This window comes from Vipera ursinii, assembly GCF_947247035.1.
Source record: "Vipera ursinii genome assembly, chromosome: 14".
NCBI lineage: Eukaryota > Metazoa > Chordata > Lepidosauria > Squamata > Viperidae > Vipera > Vipera ursinii.
Window position 1 is genome coordinate 12,326,511 of NC_139527.1, and position 19,845 is coordinate 12,346,355.

Genomic DNA, 19,845 nt, shown 5'->3' on the forward strand with positions numbered 1-19,845 from the left:
GCCCTTCATGTAGGTAATTCCGACCATGGTCTAGGAAACTGAAGTTCTCTCGATGACACCAGTTTTTAAGCCAGTGATTTGTTTCTAAAATCCTTTGCTCCCTTATTGGATGTTGGTCTTTTGTTGGAAATATACATGAAAACACCATTTATGTTCCTAATTCTTTAACTTTCTTCCTTAGCTGTTCATAATCTCATTAGATTCATTGTTGTGTTCATTGGTCCCTCCGTGTAGGAGAAGAAACGGGTAGTAATCTGTGGGGTTGATTATTTTACTATGTTCAGCTACTTCTTTGATTTTTACTCCAGTGAGACAACATACCTCCCTAGACTGACTGCACGGTCTGCAGACTATAGTTTCTATTCCCCAAAGCATTGAATCGCCTATCACTAATATTCACCTTTTTTCCCCCTAGGAAAGTGTGGGATACTATTCTTCCTGTCGCAGGAATGCTGGATTGTGTCTCCTTTTTAGAAACTAGTGGTGACTGCTCTTCTATAGGTGTCTGCACATTTTCTTCCAGGGGGAGGGTAGGAAAGCGATTGGTTAGCTCCAGAGGGTCTTCAGTGGAGTGGGCTAGGGTAGATAGTAGGGGCTTTGCTCTTGGTTGCTGTTTTCTTCTAAAAGTGACATGTTTCCATCGGTCTTCCTCTTGGGGTTCATACGGTGTATACAGTAACTTTTTTCAGAAGCTGTTTGTTCCCTATTGTGGTCAATTTGGGTGTATCGGGAGCTCTTTCTTTTGCAGTTCACACTTGTGCCCCATGGCCACCTCTGAGCGGGAGGCCTCTGCAGCCCCTCTTCCTTGCGGCTCCCTTTCCCACATGGCAGACCCCTTTATATCGCAGAGAACTCAATTCCATTCCGAGAGTGCTTCTGCCAGCCCCTCTTCCTTTCTGCCAGCTCTCCGCACCAGGGCCCGTCTATACTCCTCTAAAGGGCAAAGGTCCATGAGAAGGTTTGAAGGTCCACAGCTCTCCTCCAACAATTATGTTTTTAGGAACTGGACTACATTCATACCAACTGCTCTCAAGGCCATGACTTGGGGAGCATCCTCATAAAACTTTAATAATTCATTGCTGTCCATGGAAGGGGCTGAAATGCTTCCAGGATCCTGCCATTAGTTCAGAGTTCCCCAATCTTTTGGGATTGGTGGCCCGAAGTGGGGAGAGGAGGGAAAGAAGGGATGGTTTTTTGGGGTGTGTGTGTGTGTGAATTCATATGTTCTTGGGGGTGGGGAACAGGTGCTGCTCTGACTAAAGGAACCTATTCTCTGGAGCAAAGCTCCTGTGCTCAGCATGGTCAGAGGCTGGACAGAGCTGCCCAAGGCCCTCCCTCCTGCTGCCCAACAGGGAAGGAGCAGCTCCAGAGCTGCAGGTGGGGCAAGGGGGCAGCCGTCCAGGGCAGAGAGGTCCTGCTGGATCCTGGCCCGCCTGCCTAGACTCTCACCTGATGCAAAGGAGACGGGTACCTGGGGAAAGCCAGAGAAAGCGCCCTGTTTGCAGCTCAGGCAGCCCACTTACGTTGAAGAAGTTGGTCTTGTTCCTCTCGCAGAAGAGACCCTGTGCTGGCATGTGCTTCAGCTGCTGCCAGGGGAGACTGCTGCCTAGCAGCACATCGCGCGCCCACGGCAGATTCTATATAGAACAGAGTGCAAGAAAAGAACAAATTGGTTGGTAGGAAGGAAGGAAGGAAGGAAGGAGAAACCAGAATGGTGGCAGCTGCTGTGGCCCCTCTTTCCACCGCTCCCTCCTTCCAAGTTGCCCAAAGTGCCACTTCTTGACCTAATGCACACGTTTCCCATCCCGGGGCAAAGCTGAAAGGCGGGGGTGGGTAGAGGAGGTAACTGGGATTCCCAGGGACAAAATTCAGTCTTCTTTCCTCACTGGGAGAACCGGGTGCAGCAGAGTCTCCATCCTCTGCTGGAGATGGTCTTTCTCCTGGTGATCAGGCATCCCAGAGATGCTCAGCACTCTCAGTCCTGCCTCGGACTGCTAAGGCGGGTTTTCTTCCCATACCAAGTCTCTTGCCCCACTTCCCTCCTCTGCCTGGAACGGGAGCAAAGTGGGAAGGGGCAAGGTGGGGAGCCTGTTTCCATATTCTGTGATGGGCCCAGCCTCTCTTATGGGGTTGTGCATGTGCCAGGCTGGGCACTGCCTCCTTTTGTAGCCTGGAGAGGGATGCAGGGTGTCCACAGCTCTCCCTTCTAGGCCCAATACTGGTTTTAATTAAGGCAGCCAGCAATGGGGATGGGGGAGTCAGGTTGCGGGACCCTTTCCAGAAAGAGCAACTCTGCATGGGGGCTAAGCCTCCTGTGGCTGGGAAGGCATCTCACCCGGTTAGTCTGAATCGTCACGTTTGAGATTGTCATGTACTCTTGATTTACATGGTGAGCTCTCTTTCTGTACACTGGTACCCAAGTATGAGACTCCCGTTACATTTTAAAATTAAAATCCATCTTTGACTCAAGAGCAAGGCAGCCCTGAGTGTAAAAAGCTTCTCCCTGCCCTCTGTGTGGTGCTGCCTCTCACAGAGTCCTGGGGACCCCCCACCTTCTTTTGGAGCTGAATCCAACTCTGTTACCAAGGTTCCTTCTATAGGTGCAGCCGTCCAAGGTATATTGCCAAAGGTCCCGGCCTGTTTTCTCCTTCGGTGAAAGGGTAATTATGCAGACCCCTGCTCCCCTGCTACCTTATGGGTGGGGCTGCAGGCGTAGAGGCAGGCCAGCCGGTAGAGACTCTTGTAGTGCTGGGGGAAGCGGCTAAGGCAGAGGTGGAATGCAGCGATGCAGCGCTCGGTCAGGAAGGTGCGCTGCTCCTCCAGGTCTGTGGGGAGGCCCTCGGCAAACTGGCTGGTGCAGAGGGGCTCGGCTGGTCTCTTGGGGTCACCCTGGGGGAGGGGGAGAGCAGAGGCTTTGGAAGGCCCCTGGGGAGGGGGCTTCTGCTCCGCAGCACGGCAGGTATCAGGGCTCTCCAGGAGGTCTTCAGGCTTCCCTAGAGGGAATTCCAGAAAATAGGCAACGTCACCCTCCCTTTGACCCAGCTCACCCAAATCCTCAACTGCCTCGTAGGCAGGCAGGAGAAGAGCAGAGAGCGCCCCCCCCCCGAAGTCCCAGCTTTGCCTTTTCACCTCTTGCAGCAGAATCCCAGGAAGGAACAGGCATGCAGCCTGGCACAAGGCCTGAAGGCTCCAGCCTTGCCCAACCTACCCCTGTCCTCTGTGGGTGCCAGGCTCTCTTTTCCAGGTGCTGTGAGGTCCGAGCAGGAAGCCAAGGGTCTCCCCTCAGGATGTGTCTTTTTGGTGCTGTCCGGAGGGCTGCCAAGCTCCATAAAGATGTCCTGGGTGGAGTTGGAGTCCGAGAGCCCCACTGCCGAGCTGTCCTGACTCCTGTCTGCTTAGGAGAAACAGGGACACAAGTGAGACGGTGCTTTGGCGGCAACATCCCCCCCCTTTTCCAGACAGCGGCTACTGCCGCCCCCCCTCCTCCATTTCAGCATCTGGTTTCTAATAAGCGCAAGGAGCAACACATCCACTCATTGGTTTCAGCACGCAGCCTGTCCTCTTGCAGCCTACTGACACTTCTTCCTTTTGTACATCAGTTTAAAACTTTCAGCTGGAAGTAATTGTGTACTGTAACAAAATCTGCACACAAGACTGCAGGGCTATTTTAAAGCTCTTGTGTTCAGGTGACACTGGCAGTCCATCTCAGCAAAGCCAAAGGCTCCTTAAATGTGGAAGCAGCTGTTGCATCATAAGCTTTTGGGGAAGATACTCCTTTTTATCAGATATCCTCAATTAGTAACCTAAATACAGACGTGCACAGTACAACAAGCAATGAGAGTGACATTTAAAACTTACAAGGAAATGATTATAATGAAAGGGTAAATTGAGAAGCTAGAGAATGGGAGGCTGTCCTGACAAACCAGAGGAACTCATAAATGGCTACTGTAACATTCAGAAACAAGAGGCAACCTTGATGCGCTAAGCTCTGGAAATGCTGAGCCCACCAGGCAGACATATTCTCTGTCCCCCACACCACCCTCGACAAGGATACATGCAGCTTTAGCCCGAAATATCTAACAAATCTTCCTAGCATTTTAGTGAATAATCCTTAGTTTTCAAAAAGCTAAAAGAAGTCTAGGATTAGATTTCCCTCCTACAAGGAACAGTGAAAACACAAACATCTGCCTTGTTGAGAGTTTGGAAAAAATATCGATACAAGTTGAATTATAAAATTCCTATTTGGGCAATATCTAAACATGAAATAGAAAATATAAATGTGGGATTTAAACATGATGTGATAACATATAAAGAAATTCTTAGATTGGAAAAGAATGAATGGCAAACTGAAGTCTTTCAATATTTTAAAAGAAGAAAAAATAGTATAAACTTGGTTTCAGTATGGGCAGTTACAGGCTAGATGGAAAGAAGATCAGAAAATTGGTATTTCAATATCAGATGGGAATTTGGTAAAGCAAATTAGAGATCAAAGTCGAGCGCATATAAGAAGGATATATAATGCATTGATAGAAATTGACTCAGAAGCGGAATTGGTTAAGGATTGTATGATAAAATGGGCCCAGAACTTTCAAGAACCAATAATAATGGATACTTGGGAGGAAATATGGGTTAGGAATGTTAAATTCACAGAGGCACAAAATTTAAGGGAGAATTTTTACAAAATGTTTTATAGATGGCATTTAGATCCCAAAAAATTAGCATGTATGTATCCAAATTGTCAGCCAAAATGTTGGAGATGTGGTTGTGATGATGCAACATATTATCATGTATGGTGGACTTGTAAAAAAGTTAAAGCTTTTTGGATTAAAATTTAGTGGAACATGCAGAAGATTTTTAAGAAAAAGATAAGATTTTCACCACAATTGTTTTTGTTGGGCATTATCACTGACTGTACTGCTATAGAAACCAAATTGATGCTGAATTTAATAACAGCTGCAAGACTTTTGGTAGTGCAATACTGGAAGAAGGAGGACCTGCCTAGTATTGAAGAATGGACTTTGAAAGTTTCGAACTTGGCAGAAATGGCTAAAATCTCGGCATAGGTGAAAGATCACTTGCAACAGAGATATATAGTGGAATGGAAAAGATGGATTGATTTTATTCAGAACAAATATGGGACTACAAAGTATTATTTAGCATTTGAATAGTTATTAGTTATTGTAATTAGAGGCTATATTATTTTTTTCTTCTATGGTTAAGGAGAGTTAAAGTGCGATAGGGTTTAAAGAGTAATTATAGTAATTAGAAGCAGTAGGCGTGAGCTTAGATGGACTCCAGAAGATGGTAGAGGACAGGAAGGCCTGGAGGAACATTGTCCATAGGGTCGCGATGAGTCGGACACGACTTTGCAACTAACAACAACATAGTAATTAGAATATTTTAGAGTAAGATTGTATGATGTAATACCCTGTATTCGGCTCTGGGAAGTCGGGGTGTGTGTGTTGGAATGGGAGGGATGGGGAGAGGGGTGGGGTAGATGGGGTATATGTTTCAAAAATGTATTTTAAAACTTTTCAATAAAAAAATCTTCCAAAACTAATCTTAAATGCAGGATAGTAGGAAGCAAGTAACACTGATGCTCGGCATAAGGGGAAATTTTGTAGCAACAGCTGATTGCAGCCAACTTCCCATTCTTTTTTTGGCAGGGTACTTCAGGGAAATGAATATTTTTAGTTGTGGCTAAACTAAATACACATATATAGATATGAATAGGAGTATTCTCCATAAGTTACTTTTCCCGGTGAAAATTCATTTGGTCTGTTCTAAGACTAGAAAATAAAAGATTGGCTCTGTTTGCCCAGAAAGTATTATAGAATGGGAGGAAGGTCCCAGAGCAGGATGTCCCTTTGAAAGGGCAGGAGGTGGCAGCTTGATCTGGCTCCTATCAATCTTTTAGTAATTGGGGGGCAGAATGAGGTACTAATACCCAACCTAAGCCATTTGAGGTGGCCTCAAGGGTGGCATGGAAAGTGTTCTCATGCAGAACCTGCCCGGCAGCGAAGGGCCCGGGACTTCCATTGCCAATGTGGGCTGCTTTTTCTGCAAGACTGGAGGACAGTGTTTTGGAAAGTACCTGCTATATTGAAACAGACGTATGGATGCCTGGCTGGGTTTAGACTTGTCCAACCTTTGTAGGAGTGAAGGTACCCTGGACACCCCATTCTGGAGGGGGGGGGGAAGGGCCACTCCCGCCATTTCAGAGGGGTGGTTTTACTGTCAGCTGAATGTTCTCGGACATTGAGGAGAGAGCTGGCGACTCTGTCCTCCCACCCCCATCTGCCCAGAAAATTTGGAGGGAGAAGTGAAAAACCAATTTAATCCCAGAGGAGAAAGCCAATCCAGTCCAACACAGGATAGAGCCCATATTAAGGGATGAAGTCTTACTTTTTTGTCACAATCACATTCACACAACAAAACCCCATTGCTGCCATAAGAATTAAAAACTAGGGGAAATGGATTTGGAAGCCTGTTGTAACTCAGACAAAGTAACATTTTGCTGAGAATTACATTGGAGATTTCAGCAGACCTCATCTTATTCTGTCATTTTTGACAACTGCTGACCCATTTACGATGTATATCTTTTATTTCCTGTGAGTCTGGAAAGTGGAAGTGTCTGCTAATTGTCTGCTTTGGCTCTGCCATTTCTTGCTGATCAAAACAGAGGAGAAAAGGATCATTAAGAAACAGGGAAATTTAGTAAGTGGTAAGCTGGTTCTGATGGAGCTTTCTTGGGAAAAACACTTCCTTTAAGAAGGAATCCACTCTGAAGCCATTTGATCCCTCTAGCAGCTCATCAGAGTGCAGTGGCAGTAAATAAAACCTAGGAGAAAGGCTTCATCCCTTTGAAATTTGCATACAAACAGAAAGCTTTGTATACACATTAGGAAAAGTTATATTACAAAAGTGTTCATCTGGGAAATCAAAGCAACGGAAGAATGAAAGCAGAATAATTTATATTAGCATAAGGATAGCAACTACAAACTTGAGAAGTTGAGAAAGTTATCAGGGCTCTAGAAAATTAGGAAAACAAGAGTGACATGGCTGAGCACCATGGCATCAACATCATAAATCATGGATCAGATAGAATATGCTATAGAAAAAGCCACTAAACAGTAGGTGTTGCTTTTTCTGCCTAGTCAATTAGACTATTACTGGGTTCACAGGCCTGTCACAATACTAGTGAGGTAGGCCCGGGCATTAGATACTCACCAATCCTATGGATTGGTGCCTGCAAAGTGTTTGTATTTTTGCACATCCTCTGTGTGTGTGTGTGTGTGTGGATTTCCAAGGACTCACTTTAAAGTGATTTAAGAGGACAGTCTTCCATCCATTTTTAAAAAAAATCTTCCCAGCTGTACTGAACAATTTTATGTGAGCCTCATATAGTGGCAGAAATCCCTAAGTCTCCTCCTTGTGGTGAAACTGCACTGAGCAACATGGAAATGCCACAAGAAGGGCACCATGGAATGACTACCTGCAGAGGGAAGCTCACTTACACAGGAGAATTTATTGAATGTTTTATTATGTGTTCGGTTTTATTTATGATCTTGTCTTTTCGATTAGTGACCAGATTTCTACTGAGCATGCACAAGATGGCGGACGTGCTCGGCTAAGCTCCGTTTGGAGCTCCAGCAATGTGGCGACCCTGGGAGCCTCACAGGAACATTTTTTTTCTGTGAAGGACTTGGATGGGGGACGAGGTGAGCCTCTGTACTGCTATCTTTTGGCCCCGCGAGCCCTGAACTCTCCGAGGTTTTTCCATCTGAGCCCGGAAGAGTTTCTAGAGGCCTTAGAGGACACGGAGGAGCTGAGCAGCGCCCCGTGCTGCACGATCAGCTGTTCGTCGGACCAGCTGTTTGTCGGGAGGCTTGCGGACTTGGCGAACTCTAATGGAGGCTGCTGGAGTGCCTGGAAGACCCAGATATTCTGCGGAGCTCTACTCTACGCGGCACCGACCAGCTGACTGTTGGGGCCGGGAGTTTTTTGAGAGTTTTGAGAGCTTGATTAAGAACTTGTTGGAGCCGGGTGAAGGATTTGGGAGGCCTAAGTTCTGCCGACCAGCTGACTGTCGGCCCCTGATGGAGTTTGCGGATCCTGGAGGTGTTCTCGAAGCCTGTGGAGCCCGGGACAACTTTTTAGAGCTTGGCGGTGTTCCGGAGCGCCCTTCAGCTGCTTGGGGGAGCCGCGTGTTGACTGATTAACTATGAATCGCGGCTTGGAGCAGCGTTGGCATGGAAGTGTTGAAGTGGTCGAGATATTGCCTGGTTGGTGTCTGAGATGGCTGGCGACGGAGAGAGTGGATTACCGCGGCCTTTCTGGTATGGCGACCTGGCCTGGTGGGGGAATGCGGACGCTGATGCCTCGGACGTTAATGAGACACAATTTAACCCCTGCGCCGCCAGAACTGACTAGACCATGTTTTGTGGTTCTGTTGAACTACCATGGTCTCGGTTTCCCTTCCCGGCTGACTATCATCTGGTCTTCCTACAATATGAAATTGAACTGTGTAACCGGAGCTCTCCCACCATTCTATGTCTCTACAGGCTTATCAGCCCTGATGTATTTCGCTGACTTTTTTGCTCTAATTCCCTCCTCTCTCCTCCCCTTATAATTTTCGAAGGCCCGGGTTACAACCACTGTGGGAGAGTGGTTGAGATCTTACATCTGCTGCCCCCAGAGGTGAGAGCTCTGGGTGGTATTGCTTCCCCCCCCCCCGGTTGTATGTACCAGGCTGCTCCCCGGCCCCGACCGCCGTGAGAGGGCGGGATTCGATCTGTTCGGGGTTTCCCAGCTCTAGTGGCAGTGGAGCTGGGCTGGCACTCTGGTCATTTGCCTTCGATTTATTTTGAGATCCTCCCGTATCGATCTGGTCTGCCTTGATACCTTTTTTGTCGGACTTGTTTAATAATCATCATGTGTCTGACTTATCCTAGCACAGTTTTGTTCGCCCTCGGGGGGGCCCCCCATCCTGGGAGCGACCCGCCTTACTCTTTACACCTCCTCTTGATGAAGGGCCCGATTGTTGGGACCCTGAGAGATGGCTGGGCATGGGTAGGGGCCTCCGATATAAATCAACTAAGAGGCCCCTGGTTAATTTTTTGGCTAAATTTTTTAGGAGGTTAGGGAGGGGGGTGGGAGCTTCTTTTGGTTGTTCGGATATGGGGGGTAGTCCAACAACCGTTGTTCAGGCCAGGTCCGGGATTGATCGTGGGGGGGAGGAGCGGGGGTTGGTTGCCCCCGGGGCTCCAGGGCAAGTCGTGGGATTACCTATTCCCACGACGTTAGGGAATGGCAGCAGGTGTAGGAACAGAGGGCCGTATCAATCTCAGGGAAGGCCTCTCCGCTGCTTGCAAGCGGTGAGGCACTCCGACCCTCTTGTTCCGCCCCGAGGTCCCGGGAGTGAGGATGTGCAGCCTCCTGAGCTCCGGCTGGTGTATCTGAATGCCAGGTCTGTCGCTAACAAAGCTCCTCTCGTCCGCGACTTGGTCGAGTGTGAGCAGGCGGACCTGGCTTGCATCACGGAGACTTGGTTGGGCCCAGAGGGCGGTATTCCTCTGGTTGATCTTTGCCCACCAGGTTTCCGGGTGCTACACCGGCCTCGGGCTCAGGGTAGGGGTGGGGGAGTGGCTGTTGTTATGAGGGAGACCTTGTGCCCGCGGGAGGCCACCGTTCCTCAGATAGTCGGGTGTGAGTCTCTCTTTTTGAGATGCGGCCCTGGTGCGCAGTTGGGCTTGCTGCTGGTGTACCTTTCACCTAGTCACGCAGCAGCAGCCCTGCCCGAGCTTCTCGATGTCCTCTCTGGGTTGGTGATTGAGTTCCCGAAACTTATAGTTTTGGGGGACTTCAATCTACCATCTCTGGGAGGATCATCTGAGTTGGCTCGGGAGTTCATGGCTTCCATGACGGCCATGGACCTGACGCAAGTAATTTCAGGACCGACTCATGAGGGAGGCCACACCCTTGACCTAGTTTTCTTATCTGGACGGTGGTTAGATGATCTTGGTGGGGGCTCCCCAACTGTTATGCCCCTGTCATGGACTGACCATCATCTCCTGCGGCTGGTCTTCCGTTTTGCTACCCCCCGCCGTGGGTGTGTGGAACCAATTAGATGGTACCGCCCCAGACGCTTAATGGATCCCGAGAGGTTCCAGGCAGCGCTGGGGTCCCCACCTGCCTCCCTCACTCATAGCTCGGCAGATGCCTTAGTGGAAGCCTGGGAAAGGACAGCCACTGAGGCTCTTGACCGAGTTGTACCCTTGCGGCCCCTGACCCGGTGCAGATCCCGTCGAGCTCCATAGTTCTCCGCGGAGCTCCGGAAGATGAAGCGTCGGAGACGGGGCCTAGAGAGCGGTTGGAGGTCCAGCCGATCTGAATCCGACCGATTGCGACTAAGAACCTATGTTAGGTCTTATCTCGCTGCGATAAGGGTAGCGAGGTCTAATCACTACGCTACCCTTATCGCGTCTGCAGATAATCGCCCGGCCGCCCTGTTTAGGGTGACTCGCTCCCTCCTTAATCAGGAGGTGAGGGAGGAACCCTTGCAGGGTCATGCCGAGGAGTTTAACCAACATCTGTCGGACAAAATCGCTCGGATTCGGACCGGTCTGGACTCTGACTGGGCAGAGTCTGAGGATCAGGACACGGGCGGTCTTGTCGATATTACCTGGGAGGAGTTTGATTCTGTGACTCCGGAGGAAGTGGACAGGATTATGGGGAGGCTGAGCTCCACCACATGTTTATTGGACCCGTGCCCTTCCTGGCTGGTTTATGCAGCCCGGGAGAGGACACGCAGCTGGTTCCAGGCAGTTATATCAGCTTCTTTGAGTGAGGGTAGCTTTCCCGCCGTCTTGAAGGAGGCGGTGGTGAGGCCTCTCCTCAAGAAGCCTGCCTTGGACCCGGCTGTATTGAACAACTTTCGTCCGGTCTCCAACCTTCGCTTTCTTGCGAAGGTTGTTGAGAGTGTGGTGGCGCACCAGCTCCCTCTGGTCCTGGATGAAGCGGATTATCTGGACCCTTACCAATCGGGTTTCAGGCCCGGGCACAGCACGGAGACGGCATTGGTCACTCTGGTGAATGATCTCTGGAGGGCTCGGGACAGGGGTCATTCCTCTGTCCTAGTCCTATTAGACCTCTCGGCGGCTTTCGATACCATCGACCATGGTATCCTGCTGCGGCGTCTCGGGATTGGGAGTGGGAGGCACGGTGTTACAGTGGTTCTCCTCCTATCTCCAGGGACGTTCGCAGTCGGTGTTGACAGGAGGGCAGAGGTCGACCGCGAGGTCTCTCGTTTGTGGAGTTCCTCAGGGGTCGGTCCTCTCGCCTCTCCTGTTCAACATCTATATGAAACCGCTGGGTGAGATCATTCGTGGCTTTGGAGTTGGGTATCATCAGTACGCTGATGATACCCAACTTTTTCTTTCGACCCCAAACCATCCCAGTGATGCCCTCAACGTGATGTCCCGTTGCCTGGAGGCGGTTCAGGTCTGGATGGGGAGGAACAGACTTCAGCTCAACCCCGACAAGACTGAGTGGCTTTGCATACCTTCATCCCGGGTCTATTTGGATATTCCATCTCTTTCTATGGGGGGTGAATTATTACCCCCCGTAGATAGGGCTCGCAACTTGGGAGTCCTCCTAGATTCACGGCTCACCTTGGAAGATCACATAGTGGCTGTGACTAGGGGGGCTTTCGCCCAGGTTCGCCTGGTGCGCCAGTTGCGGCCCTATCTAAGCCGGGATGATTTATGCGGTCACTCATGCGCTCGTGACCTCTCGTCTGGACTACTGCAATGCTCTCTACATGGGGCTTCCCTTGAGGACCACCCGGAGGCTCCAACTGGTACAGAATGCAGCCGCGAGAGTTGTGTTGGGAGTCTCCCGATACTCCCACGTTACACCTCTGCTCCGTGAGCTGCATTGGTTGCCAGTTGTCTTCCGGGTGAGATTCAAGGTACTAGTAATGGTGTTTAAAGCCCTACATGGCAGGGGTCCGGAGTACCTTAGGGAACACCTGCTGCCGGCATCAACTTCCCTCCGCCCTGTGCGTTCCCACAGAGAGGGTCTCCTCAGGGTGCCACCGGTCAGAGAATGTAGATTGGTGGCCCCCAGGGGGAGATCTTTCTCTGTGGGCGCCCCAGAAGTATGGAACCAGCTACCAGTTGAGCTCTGGACGGTGCCCGATCTCCGCTCCTTCCGCCGCGACCTAAAAACATACTTGTTCGAACAAGCCAGCCTGGCCTGAGGGGGGATTGGGGGGGGGTTTATTATTATTTTATTGGGTTTTTTTATTATGTATTAATTGTTCTTTTAGCGAGCATGTATTTAATTACTTTTAACTTTTGTAATTTTGTATTTTATTCTTGCCCTGTACACCGCCCTGAGTCCTTCGGGAGAAGGGCGGTATAGAAATATTAATAAATTAAATTAAATTAAATAATATAGTTTTGATGTGATGTCAGTTTGGGAGCAGGAGAGGCATGTTTCTCCCCTCCCTCCCCCCCCCCCCCCCCGGCAATGAAGCAAAGAAGAATAGCTGTTCTGGCCTTGCCAGGCCCTCTGTTTCAGCCATGGTGGGCTTTTTCGTGGGTGAAAAATGGGACAAAAACATCTAACTGATAGTTAAAACAGTCAGGCTTTAGACCATCCTGATCTGGATTCATCAGTCCTAGTTCTTCAATTTGGGGGCACCAAGAGTGAATGTCTAATTTTGATTCAGCTTCAAGGTTTCTTGAAGCAGATTGCCACACCATTTCAATACAACAGCAAGCCCGGTTCAGGAATAAGTCAGGCCTAGCCACCTTAACACAGTGTTTCTCAACCATGGCCGCTTGAAGATGGGTGGACTTCAACTCCCAGAATTCCCCAGCCAGCAAAACTCATTTTCAAGCGGCCAAGATTGAGAAACACTGCGGTGAGGTGGATGGAATTAATTCTGCAAATGGACTTGTCTGTTACCCACCAACAGTCCTTTTTTCCAGAAATGTAGCTAACCCATGCAATATTCAAAACAACTGATTAGATAAGGAATAAACAGAAATGGATTCAGCAGAAAAGCGAGAGGGGCCCCAAGTCTATCCAGCCATCGTCAAGCCAATGCAGGGTGCAGCAGCTGAACTTAGGAGACTGTTGCTGTTATGGGCGTCTCCAACATTTGCACAGCTAACAGACTCGTCAGTTGCAGCTCTGATGTTCAAGCAAGCCGTGATGGGCAACAAGCAGGTAAGGAAAGTCTATGAACTGTTTTTAACTGGGTTAGGGCAACACAGGCAATATTGATTACAAAAGCATGAATATATAAAAACAGCAGAAACGAATGAAAACAGCCATGATTGAGTGGACAAAGGCACAGAGTGACAAAAATGACACCTGCTCTCCTGGAATGTCTTCTGTACCTTCAAGGCCCCGGGGGAAGCAGGATCTTGACCGATGAAGGCAGCTGGACAGCAGGGCAGCCAGGGGGGGGGGGAAGCAGGCAAATATCTGGCCATGGGTAACCAATTTCAATTTAGACACTTCCCATTCCTTTCTACAGAACGGACTGCGCTGATCAAAAGCGGGCCCAAGATAGGTCTCTCTTTAACGAGGCGCTTTCCCTAGCTGTCTTCTCTTAAGGTAAAGGTAAAGGTAAAGGTTCCTCCGCAAATGTGTGCTAGTCGTTTCCGACTCTAGGGGCCGGTGCTCATCTCCGTTTCAAAGCCGAAGAGCCAGCGCTTGTCCGAGGACGTCTCCGTGGTCATGTGGCCGGCATGACTAGACGCCAAAGGCGCACGGAACGCTGTTACCTTCCCACCGTAGTGGTGCCTATTTTTCTACTTGCATTTTTATGTGCTTTCGAACTGCTAGGTTGGCAGAAGCTGGGATGAGCAACAGGCGCTCACTCTGTTACGCGGCACTCGGGATTCGACCCGCCAAACTGCCGACCTTCTGATCGACAAGCTCAGCGTCCTAACCCACTGAGCCACCGTGTCCCTATGGCTTTTCTTATTCTGCCGTAAAAGAAAGCAGGCATTCTTTCGTGCTTCTCTGGCTGTGTCACTGGAAATCCAATAGGATTTTGGCCGTCAAGCTGCTTCTGTCTGCAGGAATCCATTCCTGTGCCCCAGCCTTAACCAAGGAGCTGGGCTGACAAGGCAGTGATTTTTTTTTTAAAGCCAATCTGATCTGAATCACAGTCAGGATGAGGGAGAGAAGCCAAATCTTGTGGACATTGCCATAAGGAAGTGACTGGTCTGACAGTCAAGAGCCTTTCTGTGCTCAAAGCAGGGAGGAACATTGCAGAGGCAAGGACAGAGGAGTTCTCCACCCCACCCTCCCTATTCTCCTTCATCAAAGATTCAAAGACACTGGAACAACTCTTGGCATTACCAGCCCATCCCTTGGAAAGAGCAGGTCAGCCTCCTTTCCTGGAACTCAAAGCTGATGTATCCTACTTGATCTGTTTAGTTGAAAACCCCTCACTGAAATTCTGATGCCACAGAAATGGCTTTTCTCATGTTGGAGAACGTGCACTAAGTATATTAGCCCTTAAGCCTGCTAGGACACACTGCTGAGTGAACTGGCTTACAAGGCCATGGAGAGTAACAGCATGAAACAACCAAGTGAAGTTTTTCAGCTGGCTGGTGGCCATGGGAGTTAAAGGCCATGTACTTTAGGCACAAAGCCCAGGTAAAGGTATGGAGCTGCTGAATCATATCTGCAGCCAGTCAAGAAACCAGCTTTCATTCTGTCTTCTGAGCAGCACCCAAATTCCATGTGGATTACAGACAACATGTGATCAGTTCTTAATGGGGTTTCTCTGATTTCCCGGAGCACTTTCTATCCTCCATTTCTATGGAGGCCTTTGGTGACTTTGGGCCAATCTCTCTCTCTCAGCATAACCTACATCATAAACCTTTCATGGGGGGAAATGAGAGGAGGTGTGCTCTGTATGTCTTGGTGAGCTCCAGCACAAAATGCAGGAGATAAACTTAACTTTCTCGAGTCCAAACCCTTGCCATCCCTGGCCTCTCTGCTCATATAAAGGACCAGCTGAGAAGAGCACACACACACACACACAAACACACACCCCACACACAGAGCCCCAACAGGGTCAAGGGCTCCTAAAGATCTTCTACAAAGGCTGCTATGTCCCATAAATACTCCTAAATACTGAATGGCCAACTGAAGCGGTTCCCTTTCTCCCCTTTGGCTTGCTCATCATGACTTCTCTTGCACCGCTGCCTCCCAACTGTGCCACAATTCACTTCTCCTCTGGTCCTACTTGGAGAGGGTCCCCCAAGGGCAGCCCTGGGAAACTCTCACTGTCTTCTGAGTTAAAGTGGTCACTCATCTGCTGTTGCTTCTAGCATGCGCTGCTTGGATTTGGGGAGTCATAGCCCACCCTTTCAAAAAGGGCAAGAGACAAGTATCATGTTCCAGAAGAGAAGGCTTCTCAGAAAAGCAGCTTTAAGAGATGACTATGAGCAGAGAAATGAAAAATGATGCCAACAAAACAATGCTGAAGCTCCTCTCAAAGGGAAGCGGAACAGGGGATGCATCCTGGCGAATGGGTCCAGGTTCATCAAAGATCCAGCTCTTCGGGATAAATTATTCCAAAAGGATGAAATGGTCACCCAAATCCTCGTGGGGAATGTTTGCAAGAAGGCTCCTAATCAGTCATCTTTCATTAGTGGGTCGAGGGCATCTGCTCTAGCTATGACTGAAAGCTAAGAACAAACAAGCGACCTCGAGGGCTGCAACAGAAGACAGGAGGGGAGCCTGCAAATGTTGGCCTGGCTCTTGACTGATAGGAAAGGCCATATTTGCATGCTCAGCCTTAAGCCCTGCTTTGCCTACAGAGGCCAGGAAACAGCCTGACGGTGAGGCTGTTTTTGCCTTTTCCAGACAAGGAAAGCAGCGGTCTCCATCTAAATGCCCAACTGAAGCCCCGCAAAGCAAACAGGCAGTGGTTGAGCAGAGCCCCTTCCAGTCTCCTCTTTGGGAACACTGGGAGGACTGGAGAGCAGTCTCTTCTGTGCTCCCTGGAATAGACGGCAGAACTTTCCATCACAGAGCCGGACCCTTGCTAGGTTACCCGGTGGATCGGGGCCCATCCCAACAGGCAGCCACTTCCCATCCAGCTGCAGCAGGACAAGCCGCCTACCCACTGTGGCACTGAGTCGGCCTGTGAGGAGAAACAGGCGGTGTGGAGTGGAGCACCCGTGCTGTGACAGCCAGGAATCATGGGAGTTGAAGTCATCCATGTGGGGTGCTCGAGACAAGGGCAGAAGTTTGGATTTTTCAAGGGGCTCTGGGAAATACCCCGAGCCTGGGACCTCGGGAAAGTGCCTTAACTAGACCCACCTACTCGTTTAGGCCAGAGGGGAGGTGGTGGCAAACTGAAAGGGTTAATGAGTGACAATATTGCCCGTGTTACCCTGGACCCCTCACCCTCCTGGAAGCTGCCAATTGAGCCCACCCGCCCGCCAGGAGTCCAGCACCTCCGAGTGCCGACAGTATTGAGAACAGGGACTGTACCATCCGGTGTTGCCTGCTGATGGCTTTTTTTACATTTGACGTAATCGTGGTCAACTGGAGTGGCTGTGTAGGGTGGGGAAGTCAGACCTGGACCGGAGGAAGAGAGCAGGGAAGTCCCGGGGCCTGGCAGAGTTCCTGCAGAAGAATGCGAGTCCTCATCTGCCATGCAAAGCTTTTCCCTGGGGGCAGAAGAGGAAGAGACGTGAAGAAAGGAAAAGAACACGGTGGCTCATGGGGGGGGGGGGGGGGGAAAGGGGCCTGGTGCAGGACCACTGTCACAGCTGGACAAGGAGACAGAACTCAATGCCAACATCTGGATTCTTCAGGGCCAAGGAGCAGAGGCCTGGCCTTTTTTCCGATTCCATAGCCCCAAAGACTACTCCCTTCCCCTGGTGCTGCCCACAGTCCCTCTGACTGCCCCATGCCCACTTTCTGGCTTCTGCCAAGGGAATGCACCCAAATGTTTACAGCCCCCTCCCCACCTGGCAGTTAATGCACTGCAGGCAGCTACTTCTTTCTTTCCCTCAACCAAAGACCTGGACTGGCAGCTTTTTCAGGATTTGTTGCCCTTCTAACTAACATATCATCATTTTGGCATTTTTTGAAAACTCTCATATTCAGGCCCAGATTCCAGTCATTTAAGAATTGTGGTGGTGCAGCCGCATGCACTACACTGCGTTGTGACAGATGCCGGCAGCTACACTTGCAGATGCTCCCTGACCTTCCCTTCTTATGCAGGAGGTCTGCATAGGAGGCTCCTGTGGAAAAATGCTACATACTTGTAACTCAATGCACTTTTCAGGAATCAAAACATAGGAAGTCCTCAACTTACGACCACAGTTGAGTCTAAAATATCTGTTGCTAAGCAAGACAGTTAAGTGAATTTTGCTCCATTTTATGACCTTTCTTGCCACAATTGTTAAGTGAATCACTGCAGTTGTTAAGTTAGTAACTAGGTTTAAGATATTTAAATTTAATAGCTGATGCAGTGGTGTTGTGCAATGAGCCAGACCACAGTTGTGGTTAATTGGTTGTAGATTGCTGGCTCCTGTGTGAGGCACTCTGTGCTGTGATTGGTTGCTATGTGTGTAGAAAGGGAATTTCCGCCCCCCCCACACACACACCTTTTTTCCTGTGGGGGCTCTGTAATTTACTTCATGATGTTCCTGCTGTGTTGATTTACCTAACTATGCTGTTTGCCTGACTATTTTGTTTGATGTAAATACAGTTATTTATATAAAACTACAAGTTCATGTCAGCGTCTATGACTTCATTTGGACACCAGCTACGCAATTCCCTGACATGGTTTGTTAAGTCAATCTGGGTTCCCCACTGAATTTGTCAGAAGGTCATGTAAACCTGAAACACTGCAACCCTCATAAATACACACCAGTTGCCAAACACCTAAATTTTGATCACGTGACCCTGGGGATGCTGCAACGGTCGTAAGTGTGAAAAGTGGACATAAGTCACTTTTTTCAGTGCTGTTATAACTTCAAATGGTCACCAAACGAATGGTTGTAAGTCAAGGACTACCTGTATTGAAACGCTGCAGCCCTAATAAATCATGTTGAAAATTACATCAGTTATTTTTAGACTGATTTATTACAATCAATCTGGTTTATTTTGGTGATAAATAATTTATGTTCTGCTGAGTTACTTTTGGAGCCTTTCCTCTGCAGTTATAAATTATTCCACTTTTGTTTTTATGCAAGTTATTTCGATATTTTCCAATTCTAAATTCTCAAGGAATGTTGTTGTTGTTGTTGTTAGCTGCGAAGTCGTGTCCGACCCATCGCGACCCTATGGACAACATTCCTCCAGGCCTTCCTCTCAAGGAATACTACCGCACATTTTAATGTGGTCTGAAAAGAACGTAAAGGAACATTTCTGTCTTCCTACGTGGTTGAGATCTGGCACCAAAACTGTAGGCACCTCTGAGGTGATTGTTCTGGAACGCTGATCGGTCACTGCCATTGATAAAAGTTGCAAAACTCTGCCAGCTTCTGGATCACCTAAACCCTGACTTACCCAGACTGGAAAAGGGGCATAAGGATGGCAGCTGCTGCTTAGCACCCGTTTGCCCAGCTGTGCAGAGGACAATCCAACAAGCACAAGGCTTGTGTAAAACTCCTGGACAGGCTTGTGTTACCTGGTGACAACTGGGTGGGAGAGCAAAACCAATCTTCTGCTCGAAATAAATCTTAAAATGTGAAAAAAGAGGAATGTTGCTTTTGAATTTTTTTGATCTTTGTGGGAATAAAATTATTTGCAGGGACAGCCAGAATGTCTGCTTAGCCCTTAGTGAGGGTCCCCAGCATTCAGAGCAAGTGTGTCCTGTTGTTGTCAGTGAGGAATTTTCATGGAGTCCCAATCCCATCCCTGACCCCGCCTGGCTTCAAGGGTGATGAGCCACACCTTAACACTCACTCACACACACACACACACACACACTCACTCACTCACTCACTCACTCACTCACTCACTCACTCACTCACGGCCATGATTTTTACAGCTGGAGAAGCAGCCACTCCTGCTCTCCCAGCCCTGTCCCACACCCGTCTCAAGACTGGGCCCCAGCCCTTGAGGGGGGAACTAGGTGGGCCCTCCGCCCTTCCCTGCCAGGATTCCCTGCCTTGGGCACGCTGCCTGGATCCTCATTCTGGGACCCCGGAGGGTGGGGAAGACTGTGTCTCTTGGAGGTGCCCAGCTGGCGGCTCTGCAAACCAAAGTCCCGAGAGGCTTCTAGTGAAACAGAGGATGGTCCTTCTTATGTCTAGCTGGCTGTCCAGAGGCCTAGGAAGATTTCAGCAAGGCTTTTCATTTATCGTCCATCTCTCCCCTTCAGGGCTAACACTTCAGACAGAAGGTATAAACTGGGCAATTCAAAATGTCAGAATGCCAAATGCTGTAATACGCCTTCTAAGGTTTGCTTCCCCACCCCCTGCCCCAGCAAACTCTGCCCATCTCCCTCCCCGTGGGTTGAAGCCGGCAACAGAAGGGACTCACTTTTCAGAGAGCTTGGGGGTGTGTTTTTCCTCTCCCCTGGCAAAGGGCCCCTCGGCTGCCTCCTTCATAAAAGTCACCAGCAGCTCAGCATCTGCTCCCGAGTCAGGTCTTCCCACCAGTTTTAGAATTGATGCGTGGAGCCGAAAGTAGACCTACCAGAAAGAAACTCACTGTGGCAAAAGCTTCTTTGAATCTGGTCATCTTACAAAATCCATACCAGAGAGAGAATGAAAAGCAAAGCAAGCCAGGTCCGTCTTAAAGGGGTCTGGAGTCCGCTTTCTTGGCAGTGTCCAACTGGCA

General features: G+C 49.3%; 1 protein-coding gene across 2 annotated transcripts in view; it reads right to left on the reverse strand.

Annotated features, from left to right (window-relative positions):
• The window catches only part of CABIN1 (calcineurin binding protein 1), a 106,531-nt gene that overhangs the window by 14,004 nt on the left and 72,682 nt on the right, over positions 1 to 19,845 (reverse strand). The window contains exons 24-28 of one of the 2 annotated variants that reach the window (XM_083373759.1): positions 19,546 to 19,697; positions 16,624 to 16,715; positions 3,209 to 3,391; positions 2,692 to 2,993; positions 1,524 to 1,637 (exon numbers count right to left, since the gene is read on the reverse strand). In XM_083373759.1, coding sequence (XP_083229885.1) covers positions 1,524 to 1,637; positions 2,692 to 2,993; positions 3,209 to 3,391; positions 16,624 to 16,715; positions 19,546 to 19,697 — 843 coding nt within the window. Of the gene's footprint in view, positions 1 to 1,523; positions 1,638 to 2,691; positions 2,994 to 3,208; positions 3,392 to 16,536; positions 16,716 to 19,545; positions 19,698 to 19,845 lie in introns of both variants that reach the window. The other variant, XM_083373758.1, reaches the window with a different exon arrangement.